Source organism: Microtus ochrogaster, chromosome 4 (genome assembly GCF_000317375.1).
Source record: "Microtus ochrogaster isolate Prairie Vole_2 chromosome 4, MicOch1.0, whole genome shotgun sequence".
Classification (NCBI taxonomy): Eukaryota; Metazoa; Chordata; class Mammalia; order Rodentia; family Cricetidae; genus Microtus; species Microtus ochrogaster.
In genome coordinates this window covers 5,294,658-5,316,061 of record NC_022011.1, presented here as the reverse complement: position 1 = coordinate 5,316,061, position 21,404 = coordinate 5,294,658, and the positions used below count along the sequence as shown (strand labels likewise).

The window sequence follows — 21,404 nt, the reverse complement described above, 5'->3', positions numbered from 1 at the left end:
GAAAGGTTAGCATCGTTCTCAAGGTCACACAGCTGTGTCGAGGAGAACAAGAATTTGATCTGAATTTTTGTCCCTGTACTATCCACCATCCTAGTATTGACAGTGGGGTGGATAGGAAGAGAAAAACGGTAATAGAGCTACATAGCACTACAGCCGGACAAGGACTGGCATGGCTCCCTCGTCTACCTCCTACCCTGTCCGGGTCCTGTGGGCAGCAGAGCGGGATGAGCAGTCCCGGGGCCTGGGTTTGGGTGAGAGGGAGGAGAGCATACAGAGTTTTGGATTAGGCTATGCTTAGGTGGAAAAGCAGGCGAGGAAAGCGAGAGTGAGTCAGAGCGTTCCCAATCCGCCACCGCTGGGACTCGCGTCCTAGCCAGACCTAGCTGGGGAAGGCTGTCCAGCTCCCAGAGCGCGGCGGGACAGAGAATGTGACCAGCTGACCAGGGAGGAGGCCGGCAGGAAGTGAGGCCACCAAGCAGTCTCCACCCGGTTCCGGGGTGGGGGGGTCCTAGGCCACGGCAAGCCCCCTCCCCTTTTCATTGCCAGTTCTGGTTGGTGGCTGCCAGATGACGTCAGCAGCTAGGTTTGGGGCAGTTTCCTTGGAGACAGGGACAGGCTTCTGCGCGCGACCCCCTTCTCCCTCGCAGTCACCCTTTTGCTTGGGTTATTTATAGCTTCTGTTTACCTCAGTCTGCTGTGGCCCTACAGCTGAGAGGGGCTGGACCCAGAGACTTGCAGAGAGGCTATGGCTAGTGTCACCGACCACTGCACAAGATGGACAGTACTGTTAGTCGTACTTTCCGTCCCTCACAGGTGTATTAGTCTTGGCACACAGGAGCTATGGGGGGCGTCTATAAAAACTGGGTTCACGCAGGCAGTTAAGATTCCATTCCCTGCCGGGTGGTGATGGTGCACGCCTTTAATCTCCGCACTTGGGAGGCAGAGGCAGACGGATCTATGTGAGTTCGAGGCCAATTTGATCTCAGAGTGAGTTACAGGACAAACTCCAAGGCTACACAGACAGAGAAACCCTGGCTTGAAAAACAGAAAGAAGAAAAGAAAGGAAGAAAGAGAGAAAGAAAGAAAGAAAGAAAGAAAGAAAGAGGATTCCACTCACTGTTGAGTTGCACACTTCATAACCTTTGGGACCTGGATTTTTTCTTTCCCATGTCCCCAACACATTGTGGACTTGACAGGAGCTAAGGCTCCCATCTCTTAGCAGCCAGCACCCACTAGTTGAGATAGTCCCTCTCCATTAGGTAGGGATGGGAGTAGGTATCAACCCTTTCTGTCCACCTCAACAGGGGATGAGACCGCCCCCCCCCAAAGTGGTCAGTTAATTGTACATTCTCCGGGGCCATTTAATGGTGAGGTGGGTGTGGCGCTAGTATTCCCAACAGTTACTCATGGTTCCTGAGTATAGGGGTTAAGTGGCAGCAGAGCTGCTGCCAGGGACAGAAAATGGATGGAATAACCCGTACACCCTGAATCCAGAATCCCAGGACACCTTCACCCTGACCCAGCCACAGGGAGCAACCCCTGACCCATGCATATGGTATGTGATGTAATAAACTGGGAAGGGAAAAGAAGAATCGTAGGTTGGGTAGGAGGATCAGAGTAGACTCAGACTTGTGTCCTCGGATCTAACCCTCCAGTAGGTCAGGATCCTGTTCCGAAGACTGGGCAGCCCAGCTTCCGCACTCAGCCCCTCCTTCTTTCACTTCCCAGATGCTCAGGTCTTGGAGGAGGGCTCCGGAAATTACAGCAGAGGGCAAGCAGGTAGGCCCCAGGACCCAGAGAGTCTAAACTGGTGGGAAGATAGGGTCTCCTGGAGAACTACCACTTAGCTATGTGGCCTTGAGGATCAGAGAGAGGAAGCTATAGAGGTGCCAAAAGGGGGGAAGCAATCCAGAGCAGGCTTCCTAGAAGGAGAAGTTAGGGAGACAGAGGAAAAAGGAGAGGGAGTTAGGCTAAGAGCAGTGAAAAGTGCTCACTGGTAGAGTGCACTTGCCTAAGAACCTAAGGTTGAACCTAGCAACACCACACGCGCGCGTGCACGCGCACACACACACACACACACACACTAGTGGAAGAGGGTATGGGAGGGATGGAGTTTGCTGATCAGATTTGCTAAAAACCTTGAGTGTGGCAGGAGGGGTCACAGTTGGTACAGAGAAGGACAGGGGCCGGGAAAGAAGCATAGGACTTTATTCGTAGGAGCAGGAGGTAGCTGTGAAGTTTTGTTTTGTTTTGTTTCTCGAGACAGGGTTTCTCTGTGACTTCTTTTTTTTTTTTGTTTGTTTTTTTGCTTTTTTGTTTTTTTGGTTTTTCGAGACAGGGTTTCTCTGTGGTTTTGGAGCCTGTCCTGGAACTAGCTCTGTAGACCAGGCTGGTCTCGAACTCACAGAGATCCGCCTGCCTCTGCCTCCCAAGTGCTGGGATTAAAGGCTTGCGCCACCATCGCCCGGCCTCTGTGACTTCTTTCTAGCCTGTCCTGGAACTAGCTCTTGTAGACCAGGCTGGACTCGAACTCACAGAGATCCACCTGCCTCTGCCTCCAAAGTGCTGGGATTAAAGGCGTGCACCACCACAGCCCGGCAAATTACTCTGTAGCTCTCATTGGGGTTTTTTTTTTTTGGAAGTTTTTATGAGTCTGAATAGAGAGATTTTAAAGATTCAGAATCTTAGATCAGAATGTCTAGGCTTGAATGTGGGTCCTGCCACTTACTGGCTGTGTAATCTTTGGTAAATTAATAATCACTAATAATAGCAGCTAATACTTGCTGTGTACTACACGTACTTCCCCCTCCCCTAAACACTCCTGTAGATGGAGATATCTCACTTCATGCTTCCGGCAGTGGTTGTTAGTATGCTTATGAGTATCTGAAGTCCAGAAGCTTAAGAAGTGTCTTGTCCCTGTGAGGCCAGTCTGGTCTACAGAGCACGTTCCAGGATAGTCAGAGCTACACAGGGAAGCCAACCGAACATCTCACCCAAGGTCACATATAGTCAGTTGAGCTCAGCTGTGAAGTAGGGCTAATAAGACCTAACTACATAGGATTCTTGCTGGAATTAAATGATCTTTGCTCAGAATATTGCCTGACATACAGGAAACACTCAAAAAGGGGCAGGATTGTTTGTTATTGTTGTTTTTGGCATTGTTGGTGACTGGAATTTTCAAAAGATTGTCTTAGTGAATAAAGAATGGTTGATTGCAGGATAGGGAGAGACAGGGAGCCTATGGGAGGCTGCTTGGATGCTAGGATAGAGCTGGTAATAGATCAGATCTGCTGCCGGGCGATGGTGGCGCACGCCTTTAATCCCAGCACTCAGGAGGCAGAGGCAGGCGGATCTCTGTGAGTTCGAGACCAGCCTGGTCTACAGAGCTAGTAGTTCCAGGACAGGCTCCAAAGCCACAGGGAAACCCTGTCTCGAAACCCCCCCCCCAAGAAAATAGATCAGATCTGCTGTGAGGGTGCAGACTCTAGAGACACACTCTGAATGTGTGTGTGTGTGTGTGTGTGTGTGTGTGTGTGTATGTATGTGTACTAGGCATTAAACTAGAACCTTAAGCAGGCTGAGCAAGCACTTTGCCTCTGAGCTATACCTAAAGACATTTTTTAAAAAATCTTTTTTTTTTTTTTAAATTTTGCAATAGGGTCTTAGTAAGTTAGTCAGGCTGGCCTTGAACTCACTTTGTAGCTCAGGTAGGCATGAATTTTTGGCCCTTCTGCCTCAGTCTCCCAGGTAGATGGGATTATAAGCTTGTACCCCCAGGGCTGGATCCAGAGGCGTCAAAAAGCTTGATCTGTCAAGAGTGGGCGACTGAGTGGAGGTTGAGTGTAACTCACGGCAGGACCAAGGATGACTCCCAGTTTCTGTTTTGAACAACTGAGCAAATAGATAATAGAACTGTCATGGGATGGTTAAAACTTGGACAAGTGGTCAGTTCAGTCCAGTGACCTCAAACTCGGCTCTTCTCCCCTTACAGGCCACTACACATTGTCGGTTAGTTTGTGGGTAGATGTCTGGGAGGCAGTTGGATAAGCAGGCCTAATGCTTACAAGAGCGGTTTGGTTGAGGATAGATAAGGATGCGGAGAGGTACATGGCCCAAGGGTTGGGACAGTGGAGTCCCTTTGAGGATAAAGAGAGAAACAGGTTCTCTGTGGGAAAAGAAAATGTGTGGTGTTAAGTAGGCAGAAAAACAGAAGTATGCGGCTTCCTTTTTTTTTAATGTTTGTTTGTTTGTTTGTTTATTTATTATGTATACAATATTCTGTCTGTGTGTATGTCTGCAGGCCAGAAGAGGGCATCAGACCTCATCACAGATGGTTGTGAGCCACCATGTAGTTGCTGGGAATTGAACTCAGAACCTTTGGAAGAGCAGGCAATGCTCTTAACCACTGAGCCATCTCTCCAGCCCCTGTGGCTTCCTTTTTTTTTAAAATTTATTTATTTTTCTTTTTTCTTTTTTTGGCTAAAATTTATTTTATTTTGTGCACATTAGTGTTTTGCCTGCATGTTTGTCTGTGAGAGGGTGTTGGATCCTGGAGTTACAGACAGTTGTGAGCGGCCGTGTGGGTGCTGGGAGTTGGACCCAGGTCCTGGAAGAACAGTTAGTGCTCTTTAACTGCTGACTGTCTCTCCAGCCCCACTGCTTCTTGAAATTCATGGAAGGAAGGGGTTAATGAAGAGGAAGAAAGCCACGAGTCCAGTACTTTATTGAGAAAGAGCAAGAGAAGGAATAGACTTTAGATACTGGGTTGATTCAGCAACAGAGAGGTCATTGTTGACCTTGTCTGGAGGAGTCACAGGAGGGGTGGGTGCAAAAAGCCAGCCAGCAGAGGAAGAGGAGTAGGTGGGTGTGGCAAGGAAATGGAAGTGGACCATTCTTCCAGAAACTTGACTCAGAAAGGAACGGAGCAGTGGGGTGAGGAATGGGGTAGCTAGAGCAAGACACAAGACACATTGGGATGTAATTTATTTATTTTATTTATCTATTTTGCATGTCCTGTGTGGTTTTTTGAGATAGGATTTCACTGTTTAACAGTCCTGGCTGTCTTGGCGCCTGTTTTGTAGATGAGGCTAGCCTCGAACTCACAAGAGATCTGCCGGTCTCTGCCTCCCAAGTTCCGGGATTAACGGTGTGCGCTACCACTGCCCAGCTGTAATTTATTTTCTGTAGTTATTCATTCGCTGTGTGCGTGTGTGCATGTATGTATGTGTGTGTGTGTTGCTGGGGATGGAATCCAGGGCTTTGAGCATACTAAGCATATACTTTGCCATTGAGCTACATTCTAGATTCCCTGTATAGTTATTTACTTAAAATCCAACTATATGGTGAACTCTAATGTATGCAGAAAGTTGCTAGGAGCAGTGGCATACACCTGAGGTCCGAGCTTCTCAGGAGCTAAGGCAGCAAGATTGCTTGAGCCTAAGAGTTTTGAGGCTAGCTCGGGAAATATAGCTAAGACATCATCACTCCTCCCCCATCCCCCTCCTACAAAGGTCTGTCCTAAAAGTACATCATGATACATTTTTTTAAAAGATTTATTTATTTATTATGTATACGGTATTCCCAGTACTCTGCCTGCAGGCCAGAAGAGGGCACCAGATCTCATTACAGATGGTTGTGAGCCACTATGTGGTTGCTGGGAATTGAACTCAGGACCTTTGGGAAAGCAGGAGGTGCTCTTAACCACTGAGCCATCTCTCCAGCCCCCATGATACATTTTGTAATGGAACACACCTATGTATGACCTGGAAATAGAACCCACAGCAGGAAATAGAACATTGCTAACACTTCGGAAGACCCCTTTTGCCTGCTTTCAGTTACAGCCTAAGGATAAGTACTGTATGAATAAGGGTTCTATTATTGTAGTAAAACACCACAACCAAAAGCAACATGGGGAGGGAATGGTTTGTTTCATTTTCTACTTCTAGGTAACAATAGTTCATCACTGAGGGAAGTCAGGGCAGGAACTCGAGCAGGGCAGGGACCTGGAGGCCAGAACTGAAACATAAGCCATAGAAGAATGTGACTTACTGTCTTGCTGCCCATGGCTCACTCACTTTCTCACACACCCCAGAACCATTTGCTCAAGGGTAGCACCACCCCCAGTTAGGTTGTGCTTTTCCACATTCATCATGAACCAAGAAAATGCAGAGCCAGTTATGGTGGCCTTTACTCCCAAAAATCAGGAAACAGAGGCAGGCAGATCTCTATGAGTTCAAGGTTAGTCTGATCTACATAGCAAGTTTCAGGCCAGTCAAGCAAGACTACATAGCTAGATCCTGTCTAAAAAAGGAAAAGGGAAATGCTCCTTGCTTACAGTCCAATCTGATGGAGACGTTTTCTCAGTTAAGATTCCTCTTCCCAGATATGTCTAGATTTGCGTCAAGTTTATGAAAACCAACCAGGACAATTGCTAATCTGACTTCTGCCATCACAAATTGGTTTTATGTGCTTTTTCTGGCTTTTTGTTTTTTGAGACAGGGTCTTATGTAGCCTAGGCTAGTCATGAACGTCCAATCCTCCTGCCTCCTGATATAGGATGCAGCACCACACTCATGCACTTTCTCACCTGTTTTTGAAATTCATTGTCAAGGGAACCATACATATCGCCTTACTTGTGTTTTATGTCTGTCGCTAGTTGATATACTGTAAGATTCACTCATATTACTGCATTTATTTTTTTGTTTTGTTTTTTGTTTGTTTCTTTGTTTTTTGAGACAGGGTTTCTCTGTAGCTTTGGAGCCTGTCCTAGAACTAGCTCTGTAGACCAGGCTGCCCTCGAACTCACAGAGATCTGCCTGCCTCTGCCCCCCAAGTGCCAGGATTAAAGGCGTGTGCCACCATCGCCCAGCTCTTTTTCATTGTTTTTACCACATAGTGATTCTCTTATTACTGATGGCCTTTTGGAGAGTTTTCAGGCTTGCTTTCACGTTCAGTGTAAGAGTGACTGAATTTACCGGTAAGTTGAAGAGAAAGTCTGAGACATCCATCTTCTCTGAGAAGGGAGAAAAAGACTAGCACCATACAGGATAATTTCCCAGGTAGGAAGTGAGAACCATCTGAGGTTGAGTATTGCACTGATTCCAGCTGCTATGCCAAGACCTCCTGGCTCAATTCAGGATGAGTGTAGGAGCAGCAGGAACAGGGAGTTGGTTTGCCAAGTTTGCCAGGTTTGGTTTCTGCCACGCAAGACGGAGTGTAGAGTGCTGAGGATACTAATAGCAGGCAAGAGATAAAAGGGTGGCTTTGGGGGCTGGAGAGATGGCTCAGCAGTTAAGAGCACTGGCTGTTCTCCCAGAAGTCCTGAATTCAATCCCAGCATCTACATGGTGGCTCACAATCATCTATAATGAGATCTGGTGACCCCTTCTGGCCTGCAAACGTATATGCAGGCAGTACACTGTATATGTAATAAATAAAAAAAGGGATACTTTTAAAAGAGAGTGACTGTAAATGCAGGCTGGGAACAGGATGTGCAGAGAGGTAAGGGAAGGAAGGTGGGAGGGGGCTGGAAGAGAAAGCAAGCAGAGGCGGACTGTAATCTCTGTGCACAGTGGTGTCTGAAATTCTGGTCTATATCTCCAGTGGCTGGCACATGCTGCCATTCAGTGGGTAGCTGAATAAATGACTTGTGTTCAGGGGACCAGAAGTCCCAGGTAACAAACAGATATGGTGATGGTGATGGGAGAAACTGGCGATTATGGACAGTGAGGCTTAGTATGGACAGTTAAGAAAAGGGCATTCCAGAGTATACGATAAGGCTAGGGTGATGGATATGGGAGCTGAAAGATGCATAAAGGCTTGTATTGGGTGAGCAGTCCACAGGAATGCATAGTTCATGCTGGATGTGGACAAGGGATATTCAAGTAAGAGATGCTGGGATAGCCGGGCCGGTGGTGGTGCAAGCCTTTAATTCCAGCATTCGGGAGGCAGAGGCAGGCGGATCTCTGTGAGTTTAAGGCCAGCCTGGTCTACAAGAGCTAGTTCCAGGACAGGCCCCAAAGCTACAGAGAAACCCTGTCTCGAAAAACAAAAACAAACAAACAAACAAATAAAAAAACAAAAACAGAGAGAGAGAGGGAGAGGAGGCTGGGATCAAGAAAGCTGGTACCAAAGGATTTCAGGACTTGGGGGGAGAGCCAAGGGTAGAAGGACACCTTCCACTATAGGGGAAACCCTGGCTGGGTAGCAGGACCTGATCGTTTTCTCTGGGCCCAGGAGAGGGGAGCACCCCCTTTGTGGGTATAAAGACGATGCAGGGGGCTTTGGAATCCTCCTCATTGTCTTGGAGTAGCACATGATCTGTGGTTGATCTAGCTCCTGCCCCTTCAGCTATCTCTTTCCTTAGCTTCTACTGTATTATCCAGTGTCCTCCACTGCCACAGTCCCTGCACTCAGCACCCCCAACTTCCTACTTTCCCCCTTCACACACACAGAACCCTAATTCCCAACCCTCTTTATGTTGGCTTTTTTCTCAGCAGCCTGACAGCCACTTTTGACCATATTTCTTTTTTTAATTTTTTTATTTCAAATGTATTGGAGGTTTGCATGCATGTATGCATGTGTGTGTGTGTGCATGTGTGTGTGTGTGTGTGTGTGTGAGAGAGAGAGAGAGAGAGAGAGAGAGAGAGAGAGAGAGAGAGAGAGATCGATCCCTGGAACTGGAGTTACAGACAGTTGTGAGCTGCCATGTGGGAATTGAACCTGGGCCGCTGGAAGAGAAGCTGAGCCATCTCCCCAGCCCCTTGTACACCTTTCTATCATGTCCCACAAGTCTCAGTCTATCCTTCCATAATAATTCTGGGGTTCAACTCCCTTCACAGGCTCTCCTAAGCCCAAACAATGTGCCGGCCTACGCCGGAGGAAAGCCCCTAGTCACCCCTTGCAGAGGCCAGGCAGACCGAGGTCGGGTGCCCCCCTAGTCCGGGGGATCAGTCCCGCCCCATCCCTGCTGGCTGAGTCAGGAGGCAGGAACTGGGCGGGCGGGAGGCGCCTAGAGCAGCCGAAACCAGGGCCAGAGTCGCTGGCAGAGAGCTTGGAGCCCAGCGGGGCTAGAACCAAAAGCCCCAGGCCAGCGGGACACAGTGGGTGAGCGCGGGTCTGGGACCATCCGAAACCCACCATGAACTCCAAGAAGAGAGGTAGGACTCGGCTTGGAGCTTCAAAGGCTCTAGAGATGGCCACAAGGGATGCAGACGGGATTCTGGGGTCCTAGGATGCGTGTTTCGTTGGAGTAGGTTGGGGTGGCTGTTCGGTCGGGACTCCTTTCCTCCCACGGTAGGAGAAGCGTGCGTCCATGACTCAGTTTCCAAGAAGGGTCTATAGAAAAGTGGAGGAGGCGGGGCACTTCTCTCGGCGCTGCCCCCCAGTCTGGGAATCCCCGGGCGCCGGGAGGACGCTGGTGTCAAGGCGCCTGCGAGTTGGTGTGAGTAGGGCGGTGGGTTACAAACCTGCACCGGCCAGGCCTGTCTCTCGGCTCTACTGAGATCCTAACCCGCGCCCCGCCCCATGACCTTCCACGGCCTCCCGGGGTGGTGGCACCCGAGCTTTCGGCCACTTGGGGGGGGAGCAGGCAGGGGAAGGGCTGGGGATGCCGCCCCGCCCCCGGGTAAACAGGCGCTTCCGCACATTCTTCGCGCGCCCCGCCTCTTTCCTGCTTCTTCCCAGCTGGAGGAGGGTCCCCGCGCGACCCCCCCTTCCTGCCCCGCGACAGGCGGAGCCCTCACCTCCGCAGGAAGTAGGGGCAGAGCGGAGGCCACGCTGAGTCCGAGGCCGAGTCGCCTGCCACTGCCCTGTCATTAGCGAGGGGGCCAATGAGGCTAAGACTGCCAAGGCTGGAGCCCATTGGGGCAGCTGTTCCTGGTGACCAGGGAGGGCCTGCTCCAGCCCTGGGACCCAGCCACGGGAAGGGGGCTTCTTCGGGGACCCGATTGGTGCTGGACACACACCCCCGCCACCCCCAGGGAGCCCCGCGCGGACTCATTCCATGATGTCCCTGTCGGTGCGGCCGCAGCGCCGCCTGCTCAGCGCCCGGGTCAATAGGAGCCAGTCCTTCGCAGGCGTCCTCGGCAGCCACGAGCGCGGGCCCAGGTACGCGACAAGGGGTTTAATGGGGTTGAGAGAGTTAGATGGGGTTGGGCACTGGGTGTGTAGTAAGGGTTTGGGGGATTCTTGCTAACCCCTTTTTAAAGGCAGTCTCTTCTTCAGGAACTTCACGGTCTTCAGCCCACCAGGGCCCCCACGGAAGCCTCTAGTGCTCTCCCGAGTATCGAGGATGTTTTCCGTAGCCCACCCAGCCCCCAAGGTGCCACAGCCAGAGCGGCTGGACCTGGTGTATGCCGCCCTTAAGCGGGGATTGACGTAAGCAACACCCTCCTTGTGCAATGTCCCAGGATTCCATCTAAGTTTCTGCAAGTCTGAATCTTCCCCAGCTATGCACCCTTTTCCTACCACCAGCATCCTGTCAGCTTGAGGCTGGATTGTTGACTCTCGTCACTTGCCTTTCCCCTAGGGCCTACTTGGAAGTGCATCAGCAGGAGCAGGAGAAGCTCCAGGGCCAGATAAAAGAGTCCAAGAGGAATTCCCGCCTAGTGAGTAAATGCCAGGGGATGCCCTGGACCAGTATCTCTCTTGCCTGTATAGTGTAGGTTCTGGGCAAAGCAACCTTGTATGATATTGAGCTGTGTTCTGAGGTGAGCTGGTAGGTTACTCTGTTCCAACCTCTTGGAATACACTTTCTGCTTGAGACCTAGTGCCTTACTCAGAGAAGTGTGCAGTGTGAGAGTTCAAGGCCTCACTCATGACAGCGAGAGATTATGTTGCAGTGGTAAAGGAGAAGGCCAGGGTTCTTCCTGGGAGGACAGTTGTAAAAGGAGGAAACATTTTTGTTGAATCCTGAAGAACAGCTGGATAGGCAAATATGTTCCTGGGGTCTTCCTGACACCTTCTAAGTATCCCTTCTTGCCTCCCTCTGTAGGGCTTCCTGTATGACTTGGACAAGGTGAGTGGATATAGAATGGTGTTGGAAGAGGGTTGGCTCACAGGGAGAGGAAAGAGTCCTAAGACTTAGGCTCTTTCTGACTTGACTCTCCCTTAGCAAGTCAAGTCCATTGAACGTTTTCTTCGGCGGCTGGAGTTCCATGCCAGTAAGGTGCATACAGCATGCATGCAGAGTGGGATGTGGGTTTGGCTATCCCAGAGAAAGGGGAAGGTCCAGTGTGGGCAACCCCAGTGGTGAGTCTCAGTCCCCTGCTGCCACCCCCATTATCACCTCCCCAGATTGACGAGATGTATGAAGCATACTGTGTCCAGCGGCGTCTCCGGGATGGTGCCTACAACATGGTCCGTGCCTACAGCACGGGGTCCCCCGGGAGTCGAGAGGCCCGAGATAGCCTGGCTGAGGCCACTAGAGGGCATAGAGAGTACACAGAGGTGAGCAATGAGGGCCCCTGTGGCAGAGGCACAAGGTATGAGCTGGTGAGAGAGAACTGGTTCTTCATTTCCTCACATTCCTACCCCTCCTTCCCAGAGCATGTGTCTTCTGGAGAACGAGCTAGAGGCACAGCTGGGCGAGTTTCATCTCCGGATGAAAGGTAATGAGTTGTCGGAGCAGAAGAGAGGCAGGATTGGGTATGCTTAAGGCCCCCAGCATGGCTCATCTTCTCCTTTCTGTGCCCAGGGCTGGCTGGCTTCGCCAGGCTGTGTGTAGGCGATCAGTATGAGGTATGAGGTTGTACTGAGAAGACCCGGGTGGGAGGAAGGGCCACGGTCCCAAGAGCTGCTTCATGCTGCCTGTCTCCCTAGATCTGCATGAAATATGGCCGCCAGCGATGGAAACTGCGAGGCCGAATAGAGAGTAGTGGGAAGCAGGTGTGGGACAGTGAAGAGACCGTCTTTCTTCCCCTGCTCACAGAGTTCCTGTCCATCAAGGTGACTTTCCTGACCGGACCCATAAGACAGCTTGTTCCTATGACCCCGTTATCCTGGGAATTCCTTGTAAAGATCTCTCCAAGGCTCTCATTCCTGTAGTCCCTTCTAGCTCTCTGGGCCTGTAAATGTGACTCCATGACCTCCATAGCCCTCTTTATGTGGCCTTGAAAACAATCTTCCTCATGACTTTGATACTGAGACCTTCTCACGAACTTCCAAACTTGTGAATATTTGACTTCCATTGAACTCCCATGAGACTGCGACCCTATAAATTCAGGGACCCTACCAGCTTGGACTTCTATGACGCTCTTGCTCCCAGATGGCCTCCATGGCCCTGTGATCCCTGGAACTCTCATCCTCCTGTAATCTGCACACCTGTGACCCTGTGACTGTCTTACAACCTCTATGCAAACTCAGATTTCTGGATGCCCTGAAGCTCATTAGCACCTACGCTCACGTGACCACTCCGTGCACTCTTGGCTACAGGTGACAGAACTGAAGGGCCTGGCTAACCACGTCGTTGTGGGCAGTGTCTCCTGTGAGACCAAGGACCTATTTGCTGCCCTGCCCCAGGTTGTGGCTGTGGACATCAATGACCTTGGCACCATCAAGCTCAGCCTGGAAGTCATATGGAGGTTGGTAGGAGTGAAGGGTTTAGGACAAGGCAAAAGGAAGGTAGTGGCGTGGCTAATGTCCTTTTCCCTTCGCAGTCCCTTTGACAAGGATGACCAGCCCTCAGCAGCTTCTACAGTCAACAAAGCTTCCACTGTTACCAAGCGATTCTCCACGTACAGCCAGAGCCCACCAGACACACCCTCGCTTCGGGAGCAGGCCTTCTATGTGAGTCGAAATCCAGGTCCCAGGTCTTACCATCTCCCAGAGTCTTTCTGGTGTAACCCTGAAGTGTTTCTTTCTCTTAGAACATGTTACGGCGGCAGGACGAGCTAGAGAATGGGACGGCATGGTCCCTGTCATCTGAATCTTCAGATGACTCGTCCAGCCCGCAGCTCTCAGGCACTGCTCGACATTCATCAACTCCCAAGCCCCTGGTGCAGCAGCCAGAGCCCCTGCCCATCCAAGTTGCCTTCCGAAGGCCAGAGCCCCTCACCTCTAGCTCCATGGAAGAAGAGCCAGCTGTGGCCCCCGCCCTGGTCAATGGGCATGCCCCTTACAGCCGGACTCTCAGCCACATCAGTGAGGCCAGTGTGGATGCTGCCCTGACTGAGGCTGTGGAAGCAGTGGGCCCAGAAAGCCCAGTCCCGGGACCTAGCCCACTTGTATACCCAGATTCCACCCATGTGGAACATTTCAATAGTGTTCCTCCTGTCCCAGACACTCACCATTCTGCCACAAGACCCACCCCAAGTACAACTGACCCTGCCCCCACATGGACAGACTCTGCCTCATCCACACCGCTGGACTCAGTTCACAAGGCCACAAACTCTGACCCTTCGGAGTGTCCGAGCCTCACACATACAAGCTCTACCTGCAGTGCTGTAAGCGCTGCCCACAGTGTTCCAAGCCCAACTTCCACTACTGTAGATTCTACCCACAAACCCATGCCCGCTGCCCTCGCCACTACAGGCTCTAGCCCCAGTGTTCCAGACCCAATCCAGGCTAGCACAAGCCCTCCTGACAGCACCCCGAGCCCCACCCACACTGCTGCCAGCCCTACACATAGCACCCCGAGCCCCACCCACACCACTATAAGTCCTCCTTGCACTACTCCAAGCCCCACCAATGCCACTCTGAGCCCCAGTCACAGGACCACTAGCCCTACTCGAAAAACTGGAGTGTCAACTCATACCACTACAAGTCACACCACCAGTGCTGTGGACCCAGTCCAGATCTCTACAAGCCCCATTTCCACAACAGAAAGCCCTACCCCTTCTATAGACCTTGCTGTAAGCTCCAGCTCCTCCCCCTCCTCCGCAGACCCCGCACTCCCAGGCACTGAACCTCTGCCTTGTAGCCACCCAGCCACCACTCCCTACACTAAAACAGATGACCCCACAGTATCCTGCACCTCTTACCAGAGTCTTGCTTGTTCTGGTTCAAAGTCCCACATAAGCCCTGCCCCGAATTCCCCAGAACAAATTCCTAAGAGCCCAAGTTCCTCTCCCTCATCCGCGGCCCCTGCACCCCAATATCCAGAACTTAGCCAGGCCACAGCTGCCCAAGCCCCAGTTCCTGAAGCAACCGAAGGAGCTGGGGACAAAAGGCTTGAAGAGGCCCTGGGGACCCTAATGGCTGCCTTGGATGATTATCGTGGTCAGTTCCCTGAGCTGCAGGGCTTGGAGCAGGAGGTGACTCGCCTGGAGAGTCTGCTCATGGTAAGGATGTTGGGCTGAGACAGTACAGAGAGAGCTGCCAGCCAGTGGCAGCAGCTCTGACCCCTCTTATAATCTCAGCAGAGACAAGGCCTGACCCGAAGCAGGGCCTCCAGTCTTAGCATCACTGTGGAACATGCCCTGGAGAGCTTCAGCTTCCTCAATGATGATGAAGATGAAGACAACGACGGTCCTGGGGCCAGGTAAGGCCAGACTGGGAACTAGTTGGGCGGGGAGATATGAAGCGGAAGAGGTAAAACAATGTAAGGCAGAGGAGGGGAAGGAGGAGGTTGGGAGAAAAGGCAAGATGGGGACAGGTGAGGTGGGCTTGCGGCAAGTGAAGTTTTGGTTTTTCCTTGTATACCTCATGTATCTTTGATGCCCATGTCACCAACTCATCAATCCCAGTGTTTCTGGCCACCCTGCTCATCTCTGCAATGTCTGCCTCCCCTGCAAGTCCCCATCAGCTTGTGAGCCTCCTGCCTCTCTTCTTTCCCTTGACCTCACCTTGGACCCATCCTGTGAAGGAGCCCTTTCAGCGCCTCACCATGTGCCCTGTGTCCCCCAGTATCAGCCCCCTCCATCACGACCCCGACTCTCCCGGAGGCTGCGGCCTCTCGGCTCTCATTCCTGGAGTAGACTTTACCGATTCAGATTTGAGAGTCGCACCCGGTCCCTCCTCCCTTTACGACTTCCTAGGTTCCAGTCCCAAGCCCTGTGTCCCTCCCAGTCCACGTTTTATAGACCATCCCGCCTGCAGTCCTACTGGCGCCCATCTCGGGTCCGGCAGCCCCTTTCTTAGCAGGGGTAGCAAAAAGTAGACTGGCTATAAGACCATGTTACTCATCGCGGCCTCATCCTCCTGGAAGTCTCTGTGAACTTACCTGTGTCTTATTGTCTGAGTCTGCACTTTGTTCTTCCATTCTGGGTGGGAGGGGCTTAATAAAAATAATCTCTGGTAACCAGAAGGTGATGTGTGTTGTTGGGATGTTTGATCCATTTTTCTCTCAGGCCCACAAGCAGCCCAGAGGCTGTGGCAGAGGACAGATTAGACTCATCAAATGCCCAGTCCCTAAGCACTGGGTGTCCAGCCCTGGATGCCACCTTGGTCCAGCACCTGTACCACTGCAGCCGCCTCCTGCTGGTGAGGGGATAACACACACCCCTTCAGCCCTTGCCCCAGGGAGTCCTGCACTCCAGTCCTGGTCCTCTAAACCTCTCAGTTCACACACCAGTGCCCCAGGGTCCTGGGCATTTGGCTCCTATGCATGTAATACCTCCTATGCTCTTCCTGTTTCAGCCCCTCCCAATGCATGCTGGGACCTGTACTCCCCTGACTCCATCCTCCCCAACCCTTACCATGAGGTCTAAATCACTTGGCAACCCCTGTCCTCTAGAAACTGGGCACATTTGGGCCCCTGCGCTGCCAGGAGGCATGGGCCCTAGAGCGGCTGCTGAGGGAGGCACGCGTGCTCGAGGAAGTGTGTGAGCACAGCAAGCTATGGGGGACTGCTGCCACCTCTGCCCAGGAAGGTAAAGGCCCCTTGGGCTTGGGCTGATGCCCACCTGGAGTTCATGCCTGACCTTTTCCCATTTACACACCCTCCCCTCCTGCCTAACCTGCTCTGTTGCTGATGGCTTTTCTCACCCTCCCCTCACAGTGGTGCAGTTCTCAGCCTCTCGGTCCGGCTTCCTGACCTTTTGGGACCAATGTACAGAGGGACTCAGCCCCTTCATCTGCCCCGTGGAGCAGGTGCTCCTCACTTTCTGCAGCCAGTACGGTGCCCGTCTTTCCCTGCGCCAGCCAGGCTTAGCCGAGGCTGGTGAGTGGGCTGCCTACCTGCCCCTTCCTTCCTTTCCTAGCTTCCTTGTTAGCCCCTACTGACGGACAAATTGAGCATTGAAGAGAACTAGTGATTGCTCGTTCTCAGAGTAGAGGTGGACAAGGAGTCCCTGGGCCTGAGCTAGAATGGGGACATTCTCTTCCTGCTTAGAGACCTGGGTCTAGCCGGGCGGTGGTGGCGCACGCCTTTAATCCCAGCACTCGGGAGGCAGGCAGATCTCTGTGAGTTCGAGACCAGCCTGGTCTACAAGAGCTAGTTCCAGGACAGGCTCCAAAACCACAGAGAAACCCTGTCTCGAAAAACCAAAAAAAAAAAAAAAAAAAAAAAAAAAAAAAAAGAGAGAGACCTGGGTCTATCCCAGCTCAGGCTGTGGTACTGTCTCCTGCAGTGTGTGTGAAGTTCCTGGAAGACGCCCTGGGGCGGAAGCTGCCTAGGAGGCCCCAACCAGGCCCCGGGGAACAGTTCACCATTTTCCAATTCTGGAGTTATGTAGAAGCCTTGGACAGCCCCTCCATGGATGCCTATGTGACAGAGACTGCAGAGGAAGGTGAGACAGTGGCCCTGGCCACAGAATGCTGACCCCAGGGGTGGTCCTGAGGGTGTAAAAGATGGGATCATGAGGACAAAGTCACCCCAAGAGTTTTTACCAATTTGTGCCACCCACTTCTTTTAGTGTTACTGGTACAGAATCTGAACTCTGATGACCAGGCTGTTGTGCTGAAAGCTCTGAGGTTAGCACCTGAGGGGCGCCTGCGAAGGGATGGGCTTCGGGCTCTTAGCTCCCTGCTGGTCCACGGCAATAACAAAGTCATGGCTGCGGTCAGCACCCAACTTCGGAGCCTCTCACTTGGTCCTGTCTTCCGGGAAAGGGTGAGTTTGGCAGGATTCTCTTGTGAGTAAGGTGAGGGCTGAGGGCGTCCACTAGCTAAATCTGCCCTCCCACCCTTGCCCAGGCTCTTTTGTGCTTCCTGGACCAACTTGAGGATGAGGATGTACAAACTCGAGTGGCTGGATGCCTGGCTTTGGGCTGTATCAAGGTGATCGCCACCAACCAACCTACCTACCTACCTACCGCCTACCTACCTACGTACCTACCTACTACCACTTTCTCTCCAGGGCTATTCCTGCTTGTTATACTGAACCTGCCTCAATGTTTTGTTTCCCATAGGCTCCTGAGGGTATTGAGCCCCTGGTGTACTTGTGCCAGACAGACACGGAAGCTGTGAGAGAAGCTGCCCGGCAGAGCCTACAGCAGTGTGGTGAGGCTGGGAAGTGGGAGACATGAACTCTGTCTGAGAACACCTTGGCTGTTGGGAGTAGGGTGAGGTAATGCCAGGCGTGGGAAGTCCTGGAGGATGTCAGGGCCACTCTTGATCTTATGCTCACACGTTATAGGGGAAGAAGGACAGTCTGCTCATCGGCGGCTAGAAGAGTCCCTGGATGCTCTGCCTCGCATCTTTGGGCCCAGCAGCATGGCCAGCACAGCATTCTGAACTCTAATCACCGGCTCCCAGTGTTCCTTCCCCCATTTTCAGGGCTCACCAGGCACTGGCAGGGAGGGTGAGGGCTGGTTCCAGACACCTCTCCCCACAAATCCCTATGAATGAAAATCTAATATATTCTTTTGTTCCCCTGGGGTTGGTAGAGTGCCTGAATGAAGTGCCTCCCAGCCTTGGTTCTGCATAGCCTTTGCCACAGTGTCAGGGGCTTGGCCATATCTTGCTCTGCCTCACTACATCCCTTGGTTTTGTATTTTATTTACAGAGTTTTACAGAAAATAAAAAAGCAAAATGTGTTTCCTACATGGCTTGCTGCACTTCTGAACCTCTGCTCCAACACCTTCTGGTGTGTTCTTCCTGGCACTGCTGTGCCACACTTCAGCTGTGACAACATCGCGTGCATTTGCCCTGGAAATCCTGGTGGAAGAAAGCCCACAGTCCAGGGTTGTGCTTGGAGAAGAGCCACAGAAGGGAAGGGAGCTCTGCTCTGCTCATCAGGCTGAACCTGCATCTGGGCCTGGGAACTACAGGCCCTGAGTGGATCCAAGCAGCTGGCCCAGAGAAGGCCCAAACTGCATATTCTAGACTAACTGTGGCTAGTGGGCAAAGAGAAAGAAAAGCTAGCATGGCGTGCCTGAGCTGTTGCCACCAGGGGGCAGCAGAACTGCATCAGGGGGTGGTAGCTTCTGCATGGGCCCCTCTGGCGAGGCAGCCTCCTATGGTGGAGCTTCAGGAGCAACTTTCGGCTGTGGGGGGAAGCGGGAATCCTTGCTTAGGGGAGGAGTTTGAGCCTGGGAGACAGGAGACCCGGATGGCTGCCCCATGAACCAAGACAGCAAGATCCTTCCCTCCCTGAGGCACCTCTTTCCCGGCAATAACAAACTGTGAACTCTGTGGCCCCCAACAGTCAGCAGACCTGTGTTGAGGAAGTAGGACTCCCAAGGGAGGGCCTCCCTGCCTCCAGCACATAAGTTTGTTGTTAACCTAGGTTAGGAGACCTTTGGGACCCGCTCTAAGGGTGGGACGGGATTTCAGGAGGAAGGCAGGCCTTTGCTAAGAAGGTCCCGAGGGCTTTCCACACCCATGGCTAGAGAAATGGACCCTCCATCCTCCTACCAGGATTTCTGTTATCTAGAGAAACTGGACATCCATAAGGTCTCCCCAGCTTGAGCCCCCTGGTGTCCCAGTACCTGTGGTGATATGGCCCAGTAGTCTGACACTGTGCACAAAGCTGTCATGGGGAGAGGGGGGAGCACTCAGGAAGAGCCAACAGTTTCCTAGGTGGGGGTGGGGTGACCCAGATCCCTGGGGAGCCTTACCCCAGTGTTTTAGAACTGCCTATGAAGAGGTTTTTGGCTGGGCCTTCAGCACCTGCTGTGGAGGTCATGCTGAGCAAAAGAAACGGCAACAGGAAACACCTGTGAGTGGATACTGGCAGTTTGAGATAGTCTGGTGGGGGTGGGGTAAGGCGCACACAGACAGCCCTTATACACTGGCATGGCTGGGCAGGATAGGGCAGTTCAGCTTTTTGGTTGGTCAGCTGGGGTAAAATGGAGTAGATAAAACAATCAGGTGACAGACCACACCACCGCCTATAACCGGTCACAGTTTGGAGGCAGTCCCAGAACCACCAGTAGACTCCCTGTGGGTAGGATTGTTGTAAGTGGTGGGGAGAGAGTGGAGTTGAACCTTGACTAAGCAGGGAGGAAAGAGAAGGCAGTGACTGGGTCAGGACACCTCAGAGCACAAACCACGGACAGTGCCCAACAAGAAATACAGGGTGGGAAGATGTCATTCCAGTCCGTCACTGACTATCCATCCCTGTTCTCCAAAACAGAAGGAACAAGACCCCTCTGTCTTCTACAAGGAGGGTACTAGGGCCAGAGCCTAGGCGTCTGTCCTAGCTGAGGAAGAGTGAGGGCAGAGTGGAGAGGAGCTAGAAACAGAGCACAGCCTGGTGAAGGACTACCAAGGTCAGGAAAGGACCCTCAGGCCTTGGCCCTTCAAGACTTCTGGGCTTGAAGCAGTGTGGATCAACCACACAACAACCACTTTCCCTCTCCTCTCAATTCACAGCCTGACTCAAGTCAGGCTAGCTTGGTCTCCTAGCCTGACAGTAGGTCTCCTTCTGTCAACAGTGGGAGGCACACATGGGGCACCGCTTTTACTTCCTACCCTGCTGTCCTGCAGGCTGGGGAGACATTTGTTCTTCCAATTCAGATTCAGGACAGTTGGGAGCCTGCTGTCCCGGGTGGTGGGAGGTTGGTGATGTTATCAAGAGTCACAGGTGTCGGCAAGGAAAGTGTGCACCTAGAGGGGGCAAGTGGAAATGGGCTGCCAAGGCCTGTAACATGCTGATGGGCTCATCATTTAAGACCACCTAGGTCACAGTCATGTCTTATTCATCGTCTTCAGAGCACTGCAGAGGAAACTGCAAAAAAGGGCCAGGCTGAGGTGGCTCAGGATACAATTTATTGTGTTGGTGGCTGCAGGAGTTTCCTTCCATTCCTCTCCTTTCCTCTTGCCCTCTTCCAACCTTATCTTTTCTTCTTGTTTCTCACTCTTCTTTTCTCATGCTTTCAAAGCTGCAGTGAACCAAAAAGAAGAAAAAGCATGTTTATGAAGGCAAAGAAGCAGATGGGCTGGCACACGGGAAGAGGACTGCTTCCTGGACTCCCCCACAGAGCGGGGGTGCCTTCCTTGTACGTTTCTGAGCCTGGTATGTGGGGACAATTTTCTGGATGCCAGCACATGAGATGTTCTCTGCTTTCCCTCCATCCCCTCAGAAAGAAGTTTACTCTTCAAGCTGCCCATCCCCAAAGATAGAATGCTCTTATGGGTAGCTGGAGAGATAACTCAGCAGTAAAGAACACTTAAATGTTCTTTCTTTCTTTTTTTTTTTTTTTATTTTATTTTTGAGACAGGGTTTCTCCGTAGCTTTTGGTTCCTGTCCTGGAACTAGCTCTTGTAGACCAGGCTGGCCTCGAACTCACAGAGATCTCCCTGCCTCTGCCTCCCAAGTGCTGGGATTAAAGGCGTGCACCACCACCTCCCGGCTCACTTAAATGTTCTTGCAGAGAACCTGAGATCAGTTCCCAGCATCCACAAAGTGGTTTGCAACATTCTAGAGGCACATACATGCAAGTAAAACCTCATGTAAAATAATTTTTTTTTAAAGCTGGGTGGCTCATGCTTTTAATCCCAGCACTCAGGAGGCAGTGGTAGGTGGATTTCTGTGAATCCAAGGCCAGAGTCTGGTCTACAGAGTGAGTTCCAGGACAGCCAGGGCTACATAGAGAACCCCTATTTCAAAAAGCCAAAAAAGAAAAGAAAAGAAAAAAAGGCTCTTGGCTTGTTGGCTTGGATGCTGGGCTAGGCTTTTCTGGACCTGAATAATATGAGAAGGCGAAGTTGAAAGACTCCTAGAAGTTAAAGAAGCACAACATGTCATTTAGAAAATAAAGCTGTCAATGGCCTGCAGTGACAGCCATTAGTCTAAAGTTGACGCTAAAATTCAAAGACCAGTTGCCTCTTAACTCATGAGACATCCCAGGAACATAGATGTCCAGTAAATGCTGACTTAGAACAGCTGATTAGCAGATGCTTTGCTGTAGCTACCAACTATCTGTTCCCAGCTAACTCCTCTGACCTCTTCCTCCTGTGCAGGCACCCCTTAAATAGTACTCCACTGAGTTCTACTCTCTTTAAACACATGGCTTCCATCCACATTCGGAGGCTACTGTCAATCATTCCGGGTTGTTTTTTTTTTTTTTTTTTTTTTTTTT

The 21,404-nt window shown here is 51.6% G+C and overlaps 2 protein-coding genes across 2 annotated transcripts in view; one reads left to right on the top strand and one right to left on the bottom strand.

Annotated features, from left to right (window-relative positions):
• Positions 1–21,404, bottom strand: part of Agrp (agouti related neuropeptide) — a 67,909-nt gene that overhangs the window by 33,025 nt on the left and 13,480 nt on the right. The window contains exon 2 of the mRNA XM_026778364.1: positions 19,795–20,204. The gene's annotated coding sequence lies outside the window, so the exon portion shown is untranslated. The remainder of the gene's footprint in view (positions 1–19,794; positions 20,205–21,404) is intronic.
• On the top strand, positions 8,731–19,801 carry Ripor1 (RHO family interacting cell polarization regulator 1). The gene is made up of 22 exons (XM_005345467.2): positions 8,731–9,158; positions 9,981–10,107; positions 10,225–10,377; positions 10,529–10,607; positions 10,994–11,017; positions 11,114–11,167; positions 11,296–11,448; positions 11,546–11,609; positions 11,696–11,739; positions 11,821–11,946; positions 12,433–12,581; positions 12,657–12,786; positions 12,867–14,279; positions 14,358–14,479; positions 15,288–15,420; positions 15,674–15,809; positions 15,938–16,099; positions 16,509–16,667; positions 16,794–16,990; positions 17,074–17,157; positions 17,289–17,379; positions 17,516–19,801. The coding sequence occupies exons 1-22, from the start codon at positions 9,140–9,142 to the stop codon at positions 17,611–17,613; spliced, it is 3,717 nt and encodes a 1,238-aa protein (XP_005345524.2). The 5' UTR covers positions 8,731–9,139; the 3' UTR covers positions 17,614–19,801.